Source organism: Malaclemys terrapin, chromosome 13, assembly GCF_027887155.1.
Source record: "Malaclemys terrapin pileata isolate rMalTer1 chromosome 13, rMalTer1.hap1, whole genome shotgun sequence".
NCBI classification, from domain to species: domain Eukaryota; kingdom Metazoa; phylum Chordata; order Testudines; family Emydidae; genus Malaclemys; species Malaclemys terrapin.
The window spans coordinates 1,203,311-1,220,222 of NC_071517.1; the positions used below are offsets into that span (position 1 = coordinate 1,203,311).

General features: G+C 58.1%; 1 protein-coding gene across 2 annotated transcripts in view; it reads right to left on the reverse strand.

Moving 5' to 3' along the window:
* Positions 1 to 13,070, reverse strand: part of CYTH1 (cytohesin 1) — a 40,697-nt gene extending 27,627 nt beyond the window's left edge. The window contains exon 1 of one of the 2 annotated variants that reach the window (XM_054047812.1): positions 12,996 to 13,070. In XM_054047812.1, the coding sequence (XP_053903787.1) occupies positions 12,996 to 13,017 (22 nt within the window). In that variant the 5' untranslated portion in view covers positions 13,018 to 13,070. Of the gene's footprint in view, positions 1 to 2,947; positions 3,189 to 12,995 lie in introns of those variants that run through there. The other variant, XM_054047810.1, reaches the window with a different exon arrangement.
* Between the last annotated feature and the right edge of the window lie 3,842 nt (positions 13,071 to 16,912).

Below are 16,912 nucleotides of genomic sequence, written 5' to 3' on the forward strand. Positions count from 1 at the left end.
TATAGACCTAGCCTTAGAGGTTTTTAAGGTCAGGCTTGACAAAGCCCTGGCTGGGATGATTTAGTTGGGGATTGGTCCTGCTTTGAGCAGGGGGTTGGACTAGATACCTCCTGAAGTTCCTTCCAACCCTGATATTCTGTGATCTTCCAGGGCCTTCCCAGTTCCCAGGCACCTGGGGAGTCCTGCCTGCCCGTCTCGGCGTGCCATGGGGCAAGGCGGAGGAACGGGGAGCTCGGTGGCCAGGACCACACATGGCACAGAGAGGATTTAGCTGCTGCTCTGCACCAAGGCCGGGCACCAGCACACGGCAGTCCCACCCCCCACTGGCTGTTCCCCGATGCCGGCTCAGGAGCACTCAGGCCTCCCAGCCATTGCAGGGGAACTTCCTGCCCCACCTCCCACCCCTGCCTGCTGCCTCAGCACTGCGGGCACAGGGCCACCACATCCTGTTTTCACTGTGCGGTGCGCACGTCCCAGGGTTACATCAGAGCGAGCTATTCCCACAGGGTGCAGCCAGAGGTCCCCTGCGGAGGGGGGCAGCACCAGGGACAGGCAGCCAGACACTGCCTGGGTCCCTCGTGCAGCCAGGCTGGCCCAGGCTCCTCCCACGGAGTAACCCCCGGCCATGGGCAGCCAGGCCCCAGTCACCCACAGCCGAGCCCCTGCCCAGGCCAAGAAGGAGAAGCAGCAGCTCTTTGCCCGCAGCCTCCCGGCTGAGCAGAAGACCCGTTACCATGGACACTGGCTCACTCAGTGCTCTGGCTGCAGGCTCCCCAGTTCCTTCCAAGCGAGAACCCCCTTTCGCCCGCCGGGGCCGAGCAGCAGGCCCAGAGCAGAGGGGCTGTCACATGAGCTGTATCTCCCCAAACAGCACAAGGGCAGGAATGGCAGTGCAGCTGTGGGATCCCTGCCCTGGGTCCCTTCTGACCCACCACCTCCAGGGCTGCACTAAGCCCCAGCCAGGCCTCCCCAGGCAGCAGCCCTCACCTGGAGCCTGGCAGTGACCGATGGAGGAAACAGTCACAGGAGCTTCCCCAAATGCCTGGGCTTAAAGCACCAGCCGACTCCCTGGAGACCCCGTACCCACCTGCTGAAGGGAAGGGAATCGAGCCTGTCCTGGCCAGGCACAGCACATACCTGCCTGGCAACACAAGTGAACTTTGGGGATGATTGAGGGGTACCGGCAGAGCTGCGGAGAGCCCAGGGGTGGGATAGCAGGGGGCTGTGGGTCAGGGTGGGGGGGAACCGAGGGATGGGATAGCAGGGAGCTGAAGGTCCCACCTGTCAGCCATGCTCCCCCCAGCTGGTGCACAGCGTGTACCTGCCTCCCTGCTCCTGTCTGACAACCTCTCACCCTGTCCTCTGCAAACTGCAGGCAGCCTCCACCTGTCTGCTTCTGGCACAGGAGAGGGGTGGAAGCAGGGGGCCGAGGGGATGTGGGGCAGACCCATTGCTCCCAGCTAGCGACAAGCAGCCAGAACGCCCCTTTCAGGCCAGCCAAACGGCAAATCAGCCTCCGCAGACACCTCTGTGTCAGTAACGCTCTCAGGAGGGTGGGCACCGGAGCAGCCAGTGCTGCCCAGGGAGCCCTCTCTGCCTCCTCGTGGAATCGCAGCCTGATGCCCAGTGGGCCCTTGACTCTTTCTTCCTGACCTGGAGCACTGCAGGCACACGGGGGAACAGCCATTCCGAGGGGGTCAGAGAGCCGTCCTGCCCTTCACAGCCCTCCCCAGCAGCTAGTCCCTGAAGGGGGAGCCCAGAGATGGCTCCTCAAACTCATGCCACTCTCAGGTCGGTGCCCCTGACGGGCCCAGGGACTCTCACCAAGTACAGCTATGCCCGAGGGAACCAGCAGAGGGGAATGACGGCCACGAGATGCCAGCATGGGGCCCAGTCTGCAGGCAGGTCCTGGGATGTGAGGGCCATCGCAGGCACCATGTCCCCAACACACAGCGCAGAGCTGACCCAAAGATGTTCCATACAGGCCCAGCTGGAAGCAGGTCAGAGCCAGGATGAGGTGCACCCCACTGCTCTGCAGGGAGCAGGACCCTGACATGCCTATTTCCTGTACGCCTGGTACTTCAATGCCAGCCTAGAGACCTGAACGCTGCTTGGTATCAAATGCACCCAGTAGATGGGAGCTCTGCACACAGTGCCACCTCTTACAGCCCGGTCCACCACCCCTCATCCACACGGCTGCTGCCAGACACTGCCAAATGCCCTACGGGTCCCTACGGTGACACAACCCTTCCCCACCCCCTCACTCCACGACAAGACCAGGAATCCGGAGACTTCAGCAACTGGGACCTAGAGTTGCCTGCACTCCCTGTGCATGCTACCCCAGAGGTGTCGTGCGAAAGAGCAATGGAAACAGGCAGTCTCAGCACTGCACTGCATTTGGTTTCTGTGGTTTAGCCAAGGACACTACACCCAGCAGCTCCCCCAACACTCGTGATCACGCCCGCGCCTGGCAGCAGAGCAGCTGCACCCCCCACAGGGGCTGAGAAGCAGCCAGATCCATCGTGAGGTGAGACCCCCGAGGACAGCACACTGCGCACACATGCTGAGCACTGCTCGGGAGAACCCTGGGCCTGGCCAGACCCTCTGAGGGGCTGCAGCAGTCACCGACTCCTGGCACTAGTCACTGTCCTGGGCACCACACACAGCTCCTGTGTACAGGGGCGGCACTATGCCAGCCCCCCAGTGACCCCATGCCCCCGGCAGGGACGGCTCAGCGCCACAGCAGCACTGCCCGGAGCTCCCAGGGAAAGGTCAGGAGCCGGCAGCACACAGGCAGCGAAGGGAACGTGCGCTCTCCCTGCACTACGGTCAGCGAGAGCCACAAGGGCGCAGAGCAGCGGGCAGCATAAGGGCTTCCTGGGAGCCGGGGATCCTGCCTGCTCCCCCAGCAGCCTGCACAGGGAGAGGGGGAAGGTAAAGCGCATACCTGCCTGGGCGATCGCAGAGGGGCACAGGAAGGCTTGGAAACTCGAGGCACAAAGCTCGCTGACCGTCCCCATGCTGCAGGGGCCGTGGGGACGGAGTGCCGTGTCACTCCGATGCCAGTGGGCAGGAACAGTCAGGCCCAGCAGGTGTCCACGTCACGCCAGGCAGCGCACCTGCCAGAGCCCTGGCTCCGCAGCGCTGAGGACTCTCCAAGCAGGGAGTGGGAGGGAGACAGACAGACAGACAGAGGGTTCCCCGGTCTGGCTCCGGCAGGAGGAACTGATTATCTGGCAACTGGAAGCTCCCAGCTGACGAAGCCCACGCACAGAGGCCAGCCAATCCCAGCTCCCCGCCTGAAAACTAACCCAGGTGGTGCTCCTGCAGTGGCAGCTGGGGGGGCTCAAAACCACTTAGAGGACAGTTAGTTGGGGAACTTCCCCTTAGTTGCCCCGGCCTATCAGCTCCAGCCCGCCCCTCCTGCCCCAGGGGAGCGGGGGGGATTTCTAGGTCAGTTTTCGCCTTCGGTATTATTAGAGCCTTAAGCATCCAGTGAGCCCGGTGGTTGCATAGCAACCAGCACTGCATAAAGGGAAGGTGCATAAAAAACTACAATGCACACAAGCCGAAGTGATGGAGGGGGGGAGAGCATTGGGGGGGAGGGTGTGGCTAGCTCCCCTCCAGCCCTGCCGAGGGAGGCCAACAGCATGATGTGCACCAGCTGCAGCAGGAGGGGGATGCTCCCCCGGCTCTGACCCACTGGCTCAGCCTGACTTGGAGCATCACGCACGGGCAGAGGGAGGGAGAACGTCTGCCCAGCCCCTCTGAACCCGACGCCCCACACGTTAGGCCTGGGCTCCGGCTGGGTGATGCCCCATGTAAATCCTCCGCTCATGAGCACCTTGCCCTGGGACAGCTGAGCTGAGCTGAACTGCCCATGCAGTGTGTAGCTGGGAGAGGCCCGAGGCACCTCAGACCCAGCCACAGAGGCCAGGCCTGGGAGCTTCAGCCCAAGCTGGAAGGACGGATGCTGCCTGCTTCACCATCACCTCTTGCCCTAAGCCCTCAGCACCTTGCAGCCCTGGCCACCTGCCTCCCTCGCCCACACCTGAGCCCCTCAGGCCCCTGCAGCTGCTGCTCCACATGTGCTCCAAAGAGACCAACAATGGGGCGGGGTGCGTTTCCCTCTCCAGAGAGGGGAGCTGGCGTCTGCTCTGCTCTCAGAGCCTGGTGGGGAGCGTCCCAGTGCGGCCCAGGCAGCCCAGACGGACGCCAGCCCTCGGAACTAACCACTGCTGCAGCACGAAGGCACTAAGCAACTAGCTCTGAATCAAAGGCCGGGGCCCAGAGTTTCCCCTGCCCCGAGAATCCGCCAAGCAACCGAGAGATCTGAGCCCACCACATTGCAGCCCAGCTAGAAGAGTCAGGAGCAGAAAGGGCAGCCAGGAGCTCCCTGGCGGAGACATCGGAGGGGAAGGAGACCCCCGCCGGAGCACCTCTGGTAGGAGGTCCCGTGGGCACTTGGGGCAGCAGTTTGGCCTGCAGGGCAGCTCTCTGCAAGAGACGAATGGCGCAACGGATTGTGCAGACACAGGGAAAACGACTGTTCCCAGGAAGAGCTGGCTTACAGGCCTGACCTTCAGATTGCCACACGCTTTCACTTCCCCAGAGGCCAGCACTGCCACGGCCACATGGCTGAGCCTTGACCTGAGCATCACCAGCAGCTCCAAGGCAAACGCTCATGCGGAGGAAGGAGCCAGGCACAGAGGAAGCTGTTCTGTGCTCGCGATACTCAGGCCAGCGACAGAGCGTACACAGTCCTCTTGCCTGAGGCCCAGCGTCAGCCGCCAGAGGAAATCCTGCTGCAGTAGGAACATCCCTGTGTGCCAGGGAAGCGCCCAGCTGGTATGAAATCAGGACAGATCTGTACCTCACAGATAGACACCCCGAGCTTCCTTCCTTCAGCCAAGGCAGAGACGTGTCCTGTGCACTGGGCACCAGCTCATTTCCCACAACCCACCTGGCCACGTTTCTCTGAGCGAGGGTCCTGGCCTGGGGCGCTTTGGAAGAAAACGGATGTGAACTTCACCCCAACTCCAGCGGGCCTGGCCCAACCATATCCTGCATCCCCCCCAACCGTGCTATAAAACCCGGCTCCAGAAAGCGAGCACCCACTATACAAGATACATGTCTGGCCCTTTGATGGGGGCAGACAAACCCTTCGGATGTGACCCAAGCACAGCCGGTGCAGTGATGCCTGCCCGAGTCTGTAGGCAGCCTGAAAAAATAGCTCCGTGGGGCATGCACTGGCCACACTGGGGTCAGCCGGTGGTTAACTCTGAACCCTACAGATAACAGGCTAGATTTACCTCTCAGCTATTTCAATGGTTGATTTTATTAGAAGAAACATCCAGCTATGGGCTTCTCCCACAAACCTAAACAAAAACCCCCAAATGACAGCAGCCAAGACCTCCAGCTTCCCCTGTACAGGACCCATAACACATTGGAAGTGCAAGACAACAGAAAACCCTTTAATTCACAGTAAGCAGCAGGAGCCCATGTGCACAGTGGGTTTTAATTTAAAATTCTCTGTGCTGCTGCTCCAGATCCCAGGGGCCTGGCTGTGGCCCACCTGGTCCATGACGTGCTCACAGCCAGTGACTGCCACGGGCCTGGGGAAGGACTCAGCTCTGCAGGGCACTGCTGGGGCACCAGGAGGCTACGGCTGTGTGATCAGGTTTATAAGGGGAGGAGACACCAGGGTTTCCTGGATTCGGGGTTCCAGAAGCTCAGGGCTGGAAGGGGAGAGAGAAGACGGCAAACTCCCCATGGGCTGGCCTTTGCTCACAACCCTGACTCTCCATTGCGCCTGCCTCTCCAGCATGTCCTATTCCCCGGCAGTCCTACGTGGTCAGCTGTTTGGGGTAGGGCTGCCAGACTACACACAGGACCCACGCTGGTGCAGGCCTCTAAGCTCTGCCGCAGGATAAATGCTAAACCCGCCCGGGATCACTGGCAACAGAGGATGCCCAGTGGCTGGCTGAGGTTGGGGGGTGAGCCCCTAACAGACGTTCATGCTGCTGCCTTACACCCTGGCATGGAGCTGCAGCCACATGGTTGCGGGGGAGAGCCCAGGAGGGATGGGAATGTTGCACCGGAGTGAGGTGTGGGGCTGCTACCCCTGCTGTCCTCCAGCCAAAGGGTCAGGCTTCCCAGTGCAGCAAGTGCCTTTGAATTATTCTCCATCAGCTTCTGCAGCATCACCCTGCTCCCAGGCCTGGGCTCCCCACCCCAGCCCCTCTTACAGAAATCCCTTCGTCCCCACAGCCCGAACTGCCACTAACCCCAGAGTGCAGCAGGTCTACAGCTACCTGCCAATCCCCTGCCAGGAGCTGCCACTGCCCTGGCACCCACAGGCTGGAGGGGTGGGGTGTGGGCCAGTCCCGGCTCCTACTGCCAACAAGTCAGTGCATCCAGCAGAACAGCCCCGCTGAGTCCCCTCTGCCCACTGCCGGCGGCTCTCCGATGCCCCAGCCCCGCCGGGCACTGCTCAGCCCTGATTTCCTTCTCCCCCCAGTTAGTTAGTTAGATTTAAAGACAGAGAGATGCCTCTCCACAGCTCTAGGCTTCCCGATTAACTGCCAGCAAAACAACATTCCTAGTTACGGACACCTGGCACCGCCTGTGGTTTTCACAGCCGCCAGGGACCCCCGGCAGACCCTTTCCCGCTGTTAGCCCCATTGCCCAGCTTTGAGCCCTTGAGTGAATGTGATTCACTTCTCTGAGCTCTCTCCAACATGGGGAGCGCTTTCAATGGGGCAGCCCCGCTCGGCGCAGCATGGTCCCAGAGACGCACCCATGCCACCCGCTGCTGACCCAGGGAGTTGCTCTCTGCTGAGCAGGCAGCTGGGGAAGGTTGCACACCACGTGTGCCGTGAGGAAGAAGTACAGCACCAGCGGAATCACTCCACTCGCAAGGGGCCAGGACACAGACCCCTGCCTGGCCAGGGAGGGGCCCTTCCTGCCCTGCACTGTCCCTTAGGAACAAGAGGGCCCTGGTGACTAGTGTCCCCAGGCAAAGGTACTGCCGGTCTCCACCACAGCAGAGGGCCCGGGTTGCCACAAGGGCCCTGGCACCTAGCCTGCTGTGTTAACTAGCTCCCCAAGCAGTACTGAGAGCCGCTGGCACAGCAGCCAGACCATGAGGTCCCAGTTTTAGGCTGCGAACCACCTCGCAGGCGGCAGAGGAAACTCGAGAGCGCTGGGCTCCTCGGCTAGCTGTGGACTAGAGCGCTAGTGGTGAGCCACTTACCATACTGGGTGGCTAGGCTAGCAACGGATTTGCAAGCTCGGGTGCAATGAGGTGTCCCTGCTCAGCCACTGGCCACATGAAACCCCATCACCTGCCACAAGAAAAATCTGGCTCTGTACTCTCCAGCTACACAGGCTGCTTTGCCAGCGCCCGTGCTGAGGGGCCCCTAGAGAGAACAAAATGTCCCAAGAGATCCAAGTGCTTTCCAAACTAAACCAAAATGTCAACACATGGGGAACAACTCACTCATCACCAAAATGCAGACACTTCTGGGGTGCAACGTGGCAGCTCTCTGCTACACTGCACAATGATTTCAAACAGGAAGGGCAGCCCCACACTGGCCTGGAACTGCAGGGGCAGTTTAGGAAGGCAGAACAGAATTAGCCCATGGGAGTTTGGCCCTGGTGCTGTGGTAGACAACCCTGGCTCTCAAGAAAAATAGACTCCTACATGTCCCAGGATCGTGGTCTACCATCATCTGGGAGCAGCCGCCTTGGTAAACCAGCGAAGTGTGGCCGTCAGCAACCTGGCAGGTGGTTTTTGCCAGGTCTGTGGCCCCTTGCAGTAAGCACCGCAAGGGTCAGAGTCAGGATCTCAGTTTCACATCTCATCAAACCAGCCCCTGGAGCAGCACCGCAGGGTGAGTACTAACTCTCCAGGAAGATCACCACCTGCTGACTCACCAGCACCGCTGTCCTCAACACTGAGGTGCACCATGGAGATTGCCCATTAAGTACTGGCCTGGACCAACCTGCCCTGAGATGTTAAAGTAGCAGGGGTCCAGCTGCAGAGGCCGAGGAAGGCCCTGAGAGACCTGGGAATTAAATTTAAAGTGTTCAATATATTAGAAGTGGCAGAGCCTGCAGCCAGAGAAGCCTCCTCACTTTGGCAGATCTCAGAGCCACGGAGCCTCCTCACGTTGCTCCGTTAGTTCGGGAGGACCTGGGCAACTGCACTACCTGGCCCAGGTCTGTATTTGCCTACAGCGTGATCACATGGTGCATGGCACGTGGCGGTGATCAGCTGCAAGGGGGTGCTGTTTGCAAGCAGTTCAGCTCGAGACACGCTATGAAATTCGAGCCCAGCTCCTACCCTGGAAGGGTTTGCAGGGCATTGGCTGAGAGTTTAAATTCAGCCAGCGTTCAGAAGCATCAGCTGAATGCAGAGCAGGTGGAGCAGCGAGGGAAGATGCAGGCAGCGGAGTCCTGCAGCCCAGGGGACGGGAAGCTATAGTTGTATGGGCTGTGTGACAAGGCAATCTGAAACCCGCTGTGTCAGACACCACCAGGCTCAGAGCTCACTTCAGGCGGTGCTGGCTGCACTGGGACAGAGGGGTCCTAGCACAAAGGGCAGGTCAGCAGGGAACCCTTGGAGAAGGACAGCTAGGTGAGAGTGAGGGGAGGCCAGCCTGAAATCTCATATCCCTGTCGGCAACGGTCAAAAGTAGAGATTTTGGCTGGTTTCTTGGTTTATTCCGAGAGCCAGTCAGAAGCTATCAGTGATGCTGAAACTGACAGTCACCATATCATGAAGCATCATTCCCAGCCAGAGCTGCTAGGGCAGAGGGGAGAGCCAGTGTCACAACCCTGAGAGGACAGAAAAGGAACTGAGAGAGACGCACACACGAGCCAGCCGGGCCCACAGGTGGGGTAACAGACCAAAGGGGTGTGAGCAGCAGCTGCACAGGATGTGGGCTGGGTTTCATGAACACCAACAGCAGTTTCTCTCTCTGTTCCCAGGACACGATGCAGATAAGCTAGACATAGCCTGGGTGAGAGCAGGGCAGGTGCTGCAGAGACTGCTCCCTGGAGGACGCTGTCTGAAGTGACAGCAAAAAAACCAGTCAGAGGCAACTTAATTTTAGCCCCCTCTCGTGGGTCTCCTCATCCTTCCCTCCCCACGAGGCTCCCGCAAGAACCCAGCACAGCACATTGTGAGAGGGAACACCAGGAAGTAACCAAACCTGCCGAGCTGCACACTCCGAAGCCTCCCTGGATAATTCCTTCCATTGCAGACTGGAGCGTGCATGTGGATTGGAGGTTAGAACCCTGGGCACGACACCCTTGCACGTGCCTTGGCTCACCCCCCCAACCTGGCCTAGCAGATGGACACACCTCGCATCCACAGCCTGTTAGCAAATAAACCAGGGGAGTATTTCTTAAGCAGTGTCAGCAGCTGGCACAGAACAGCACCTAGCTGTCCCACAAGGGCACCTGTCTGTCGGCAGCAGGCTCATGTTGAATCCGCAGGCTGCTGAACAAACCCACTGAGCTTCACTTCTTATCATGGAGAGACAGGCCAAGGACCCCGTTCCCTGCCGCACTATGCCAGCAGCAGTGTGTTGGGGACACCTCGCCTGCTGCCCTGCCACGTCCCAGGAATGGACCACACTAGCCGGGCTATGGACTCTCTGCCCCTTGCTGCAATACAGATCACCCAGCCCTGCCTGGCTTAGCACGTTCCTGACAGCTGCTGGAATGGGCAGGACGCTTCGTAGGGCAGACTGAGTTTCTGCCCAGATCTATGGGTAGAAAGAAAAGCTACAGACCAGCAGCAGTGTGCACTGGTCCATTACTCAGCCCGCAGAGGGCAGGCAGAGCATGCTCAGTGCTGCTTCTCTCCACAGCCTGCTGGCACAGCCTAGCCTATGCTCAAAAAGTCATTACATGCCCCTGGGGACGGTGCATCGAGGCAGAATTCCTCGGCCTCTAAGCCACCTCCCAGGCACAGAGACCAGGAGGAAGGTCAGTCTCAGAGCGAGACTCAGGAGCTCCTGAATACAGAATGCGTCTGATGGGGTCACCTCCACAGTCCCAGTGGGGCACTTGGGGTGCATGAATCCCAGGGGCCAGCAGCACATCCTGAGGAGTTTTGGGGTGCATGGGGGGCACCCGGGATCTTCCATCAGATGCCTCCTGAGAGCCACTGACAATCACCAGCAGCCCAGGTAACGCCCTCTGCCTGCAGCTGCACCAGCCAAACAAGAACTCTGGGTCCTTCTTCATGCACATGGCAAGCAGCAACGCTGCCCTGGTGGCAATTCACAGATCCTAATAACATTCTGCGCGGCGATGGGCAGCCTGCCACTTGCCTGAAAGAGATTACCACTGCAGCACGAATCCAGCACTTCCAGTGCACGCTGGCTGAGAAAGCAGCTGCCCTTGGCTTAGGCCAGCACATTTTGCGTTCACCAGACAAGGCATCCAGGACTACAACAGAAGCCACAGGAGACTCCAAGCACAGCAGCCATTTCCCTGAATGAGTTAGGAACAAAAGCAACACTAGCAGGTGTGTAGACACAGGCACGCACCCAGCTGTTTGTTATCTAGCCACTCCCACCAAGAGACTCATCTACACAGGGAGCTGAGAACAGCTACCCCATCAACACATCCAGGCAAGGCCTGGGACATCAACACCAGGCCCCAGTGACTTACCAGGGAAGTCCAAGCTACCTGAGATATGAACTTCGTAACACTCAAACCAAGTGAACCGACAAGTCTAGCCATCATCATCATCATCAGAGCTCCAGCCAGTTCACTCCAGGCCCCTAAATCTGAAAGGCCAAAGATACCCAAGTGCAATTGCCTCCAAAGGGTTAAGAAATCCTGGTGCAGTCTGTAGGACGAGAGATGTTCAGCAGCGTAAGAGAATAATTTAAGCAGGTCTGTGTTGTAGCTGTTAGCAGGAAGGTTGGGTTCATGCGGATAACTGGGTCATACATATTAATTCACTGACTTGCTGCAAGGATGTCGCAGAGAGATTCCAGCCAAGAGGGAATTTGGATTTAAAAAACAAGTCCTTTAACTAGAAAAGAGCCAGAGGGGTTTCGAGAGAGAACTCCCGCCACAGGCTGTACACCAGGAAAACTTGAATTAAAACGGCAAGCTCACAACAGTGCACCCTGTCCGGAAGTGTAGTGAGCAGCCAACTGAAGCAAAGACAAGCTGCTCTGTCCTCACCTCCCCTAAGCACGGTAGCCCATCCACCTGGTGTCAGTGCACACGATCAGCTCCCACAAGACACAGGCCTGCTGGGGAGCAGGGGTCCGCTCAAACCCTGCATTTCACAGCTCTGGAGAGTTCAGGCCCAAACTCCTCTTTGTAGTTCAGGTTACTAGGACCATTACACCCAAATCCACAGCAGGCCGAGCACATTGATTATACCCCAGCCTCCCTCTCCTCAACCAATTCACGGTGTTTTCATGCTCAACCTCCCAGGCCACCTTGGGGTCTGTTCTCCCCCAGCCTGCAGCTCATTGCAAGCTACACATTCCTCATTTAGACAGCTAAGTCCCCCGGGACTGGTCCTCTCACTCCCCATTTCGTGACCCACCTTTTAGCTTAGCCAGGGTTTAAGCAGCATATCACATCATGCTCATCAGACATGACCATTTCTGTGACCCGAGCACACGGCCAGAGAACTGAGGGCATCTGCTCCATGCACCCAGAACTGCAGTTTGGGGTTTAGCACCAGCAGAGTCTGGGGACCGGCTTGCCCGGGGGTGACCAGCGAGCAGCCTTAGCAGGGGTGCCCACATCCCACCCAAGCACAGCTCTGACCTCCCCCCACTCCATTATGCTCCTGCCCCCATGCTTAGCGCTTTGCCAGAGGAAAGGACCCAGGCGATCACTTGCAGCAACAGGAAACAGCAAGGAGCATCAAATGCAGCCACAGAGAGGCACTAGAGAAAACGCACCCAGTGACTGGCGGGAGCCCATGTGCCCAGCTGTTGAGTGGCAGCTGGGGCAGCGCCAGACCTCAGACACAGAGAGCCCTGCCCCCCCCGGGGGGGGTGACCCACAGGAAACAGCCTACAGCATCTGCCCCTGCAGCTGTCCTACAGTCCCCCCCACACGCCCCACCACTCTTCCCAAGCCCAGTAACGCGATCCTCGGCTCGCTCTCCACACTGGGGGGCACCCTCCCTCTCACTGCCCCCCAGCCCAGCAGCCCCAACCCCTAGCAGTGTCCCAGCTGCCCCCCCAGCCACCCTGCACTGCCCCCTCCCCTCCATCCCCCCTTCCCCACAGCCCCACCCCCCCAGCCTAGCACCCCAACCCCTAGCAGTGTCCCAGCTGCCCCCCAGCCACCCTGCACTGCCCCTCCCCTCCACCCCCCCGTCCCCCACAGCCCAGCACTGCCCCTTCCCCACAGCCCAGCCCACCCCAACCCCCCACAGCCTAGCACCCCAAAACCTAGCAGTGTCCCAGCTGTCCCCCAGCCACCCTGCACTGCCCCCTCCCCTCCACCGCCCAGCACTGCCCCTTCCCCACAGCCCCAGCCCCCCCAACTCCCCACAGCCCAGCAGCCCCAACCCCTAGTAGTGTCCCAGCTGCCCCCCAGCCACCCTGCACTGCCCCCTCCCCTCCATCCCCCCATCCCCCACAGCCCAGCACTGCCCCTTCCCCACAGCCCAGCCCCCCCAACTCCCCACAGCCCAGCAGCCCCAACCCCTAGCAGTGTCCCAGCTGCCCCCCAGCCACCCTGCACTGCCCCCTCCCCTTCACCCCCCTTCCCCCACAGCCCAGCACTGCCCCTTCCCCCACAGCCCAGCACTGCCCCTTCCCCACAGCCCAGCAGCCCCAACCCCCCCCAGCCTAGCACCCCAAGCCCTAGCAGTGTCCCAGCTGCCCCCCCAGCCCCCCAAGCCCTAGCAGTGTCCCAGCTGCCCCCCCAGCCCCCCAAGCCCTAGCAGTGTCCCAGCTGTCCCCACACCGCCCCCTCCCGGGCCCCGCGCTCACCGTAGCCGCTCTCCTCCTCCATGCTGCCCGCCGCTGCCCCCGGCTGCCTCTGGCGGCGGCGGGGCCCCGCGCTCGCTCCTTCCCCGACCCCGCCCGCCTGGGGGCGGAGCTCACCAGCGGGGCGGGGCCTCTGAAGCCGGGCTGGGAGCGGCCATGGGCTTGGGCCACGTGATGCCGGTGGGCGGGGCGGAGAGCGAGTGTGCGCGTGCGCGGACGCTTGGGTTTTTCCCCTGGGGAGTGGGACCTGGGGTGGGAGAGTGGAGCCAGGACTCCTGGGTTCCTTCCCCAGCTCTGGGAGGGGAGGGGAGCCAGGACTCCTGGGTTCTCTTTCCAGCTCTAGGAGGGGAGGGGAGTGGGGCCTGGGGTGGGAGAGGGAGAGGGGAGTCAGGACTCCTGGGTTCTCTTCCCAGCTCTGGGAGGGGAGGGGAGTGGGGCCTGGGGTGGGAGAGGGGAGTCAGGACTCCTGGGTTCTCTTCCCAGCTCTAGGAGGGGAGGGGAGTGGGGCCTGGGGTGGGAGAGGGGAGTCAGGACTCCTGGGTTCTCTTCCCAGCTCTGGGAGGGGAGGGGAGCGGAGCCAGGACTCCTGGGTTCTTTCACCAGCTTTGGGAGGGGAGTGGGGTCTAGGGATGGGGAGAGCCAGGACTCCTGGGTTCTCTCCCCAGCTCTGGGAGGGGAGTGGGGTCTAGGGATGGGGAGAGCCAGGACTCCTGGGTTCTCTCCCCAGCTCTGGGAGGGGAGTGGGGTCTAGGGATGGGGAGAGCCAGGACTCCTGGGTTCTCTCCCCAGCTCTGGGAGGGGAGTGGGGTCTAGGGATGGGGAGAGCCAGGACTCCTGGGTTCTCTCCCCAGCTCTGGGAGGAGAGTGGGGTCTAGGGATGGGGAGAGCCAGGACTCCTGGGTTCCATTCCCAGCTCGGCCTGACTCTTCGTATGACCACAAGTAAGTCACTTCATCGCTGCCTCTCTTTCCCCAGCCCTATAGTGGGGATAACGTTCAGCCCCAACCGGCCTCTCTGGAGTATTGTGAGCCGAATTCATTTTGGCCGAAGGCTTTGGGGTGCTGGGGGTTTGTACCCATGTGGCCAAAAGGCTCTAGAAGCCTCCTGTTTAAAGTGCCACTTTCTGGTTAAAGGGTTATCAGCTACCAGACATCAGGTGTGGCACCAGCACCGGCTTCTCTGTGGGCCTCTTCAGCAGCATGGCCGGAGGGAGAGAGCTGCCCCAGACGCAGCCAGGCAGTTACGGCATAGGCGCCCCCAGCCCAGTAACTAAGCGCTCACCCTACAGCAGCCAGAGAGCCCCACACACGAAGAAATAATGACTCTTCAGCCAGCCCAGAGCTGGCCCCCAGGTACAGCAGTGAAGGCTCATTTCAAGCTGCAACCCAACCACAGAGCTTAAGAATTAAAGCTCGTGCTGTCCGCTAGGGAAGAGCAATGACCATTTCTAAAAGAAGCCGGTGTGGGTGCAGCCAGGCCGACAGCCGGAGTGAGAAGAATACATGGAGAGTGTTGAAGAGGGGAAGGAATTCAAGAAGAGAATTCAGCCAGAATGAGACGTCAGTAAAAGAACGATTCTGCAACAAGACGATGCGGGTGAGACGTGGACGTTAAAACCTCTGCCAGCCGAGCTGAGTGAATGGATGGAAAATAAAACACGAGAAGTGGAGGTGTCGTATAAGAGAGGGGATTCTTCTAGTCTCTCTAAACACCTGAAATCACCATGCTCAACTCACTGTGGCAGCGTGAAAGCTTGAGATGGTGCAATCTGAACTGCAGAGGAAGGACAGAAAGCTTTTAACAGATTTGAGACTAGCAGATCCCTCCTCTGTCATCTTTTCTCCAGACTAAACAGGCCCCGTTTTTTAACCTTTCCATATAGGTCAGGTTTTCTAAACCCTTTTGTTGCTCTCCTGTGGACACTTTCCAATTTGTCCATATAATTCCTTAAGTCTGGCACCCAGCACTGGACACAACACTCCATCTGATGCCTCACCAGTGCTGAGTAGATCAGGACAATTACATCCCATGTCTTAGATTCGACACACCTGTTAACGTGCCTCGGAATGTGAGCCTTTTTCCCCCAACTGCATCACATTGGCTCGTATTCAGTTTGGGATCTACTATAACCCCCAGATCCTTTTCAGTGGCACTATCCAGTTTTCCCCCATTTTGTAGCTGATTTTTCCTTCCTAAGTGTAGTACTTTGCACTTGTCTTTGAATTTAATTTTGTTGATTTCAGACCAATTCATCAAGGTCATTTGAATTCAAATCCTGTCCTCCAACATGCTTGCAACCCTTTTGAGCTTGGTGTCATCTGCAAATTTTATAAGTATATTTGCCACTTTATTATCTACATTAGGGTGACCAAATGTCCTGATTTTATAGGGATAGTCCCAATTTTGGGGGCTTTTTCTTATATAGGCACCTATTACCCCCCACCCCATCCCGATTGTTCACACTTGCTATCTGGTCACCCTAATCTGCATAATTAATGAAAATATTGAATAGTACCAGACCTAAGGCAGACCCTTGCAGGATCCCACTAGATATGTCCTCCCAGTTGACAACCATGGTTTACTGTCAAATTGTGCTAAATCTGAGTGCAAGTTTTCAGCTAGTTGTGCACCCACCTTACAGGATGACTTGAATAATCTAAATATTCTTTAATGTGTTCCTTCCCCCATCTTAATGTTAATTGCATTGAGTATCTGGTCATAATTAACCTTTTTAGTGAAGATTGAAGCAAAATAGGCATTAGACACCTCAGCCTTCTTGACTTCATCCATTATTAGCTCTCCTTCCCCACTAAAGTAGAGGGCCTACATGTTCCTGTCTTTCTCTTGTTCCTACTGTATTTATAGAACCTCTTCTTATTGCCTTTTAGATTGCTTGCTACCTGTAACTCATTGTGTGCCTTACCCATTCCCATTTTGTCCTTACCTGCTTGTGCTAGGCTGTTGTACCCCTCCTTAGCAATTGGTTCACATTTCCACTTTCTGTGGGATTCTCAGGTCATTGGAGCCATCTTGGCCTCATACTATTCTTCCTATCTTTCCTTTGTGCGTCAGATGGCCAGAATTCCTGAACTCTTTTTTTCCTTGAATTTTCTTTCTAGGAGACCTTACCCACCCATTCTCTGACTTTGTTAGTCTGCTTGTTTGAAGACCACTATCCATATTCTGCTCTTTCCTTAGAATCATGAAATCTCTCATTTCATGTTCATTTTCACCCAAATTGCCTTCAAGCTTCAGATTTGCTACCAATTCCTCCATTAGTCAGAACCAAGTCTGAACCAGCTGTCTAGGTGGGTACTTCCTCCACTTTCTGAAACAAGTTGTCCCCTACCCATTCTAACAAGTTATGGATATTTTGCATTGTGCTGTATTACTTTTCCAGCATGTATCTGAGTGGTTAAAGTCCCTCATTACTACCCAGCCTTGGGTTTGGGGTATTTGTCATTTGTTCTAGAAAGGACTCCGCCATCTCCTCTTCCTGATTTGGTGCGCTAGAGTACAACGGTTCTCAACCTTTTTCTTTCTAAGGCCCCCCCCATGATGAACGGGGACTATTCTTAATGTGTTCTTTGACTGCTGCGTGGGGAGTGTTGGCCTGGGAAGGTTGCAGGGGAGTGTGGCTGGGACTGTCTGCACTGGGGGGAGACTTTCCTTGTGGGAGGATACCTGAGCATGTAACAGGAGAACCCAGGAAGGGGGTTGCAGCCAGGTGACACCTCTGCCTGGGAAACTGGAGAAAGGCTGGGGAAGGAGTGGAGAGAGGCTGAGTGAGCTGGCTGGGAAATGGAGGGGAGCCCAGATGGGGCTCAGGCTCCCCAACAGGGCTGTGGTGTCCCTGGGGCCCCCAAGATGGACCTAACTGGGGGGAGGGTCCTGTTGTCTGTGCCTGCAAGACCTGTCTT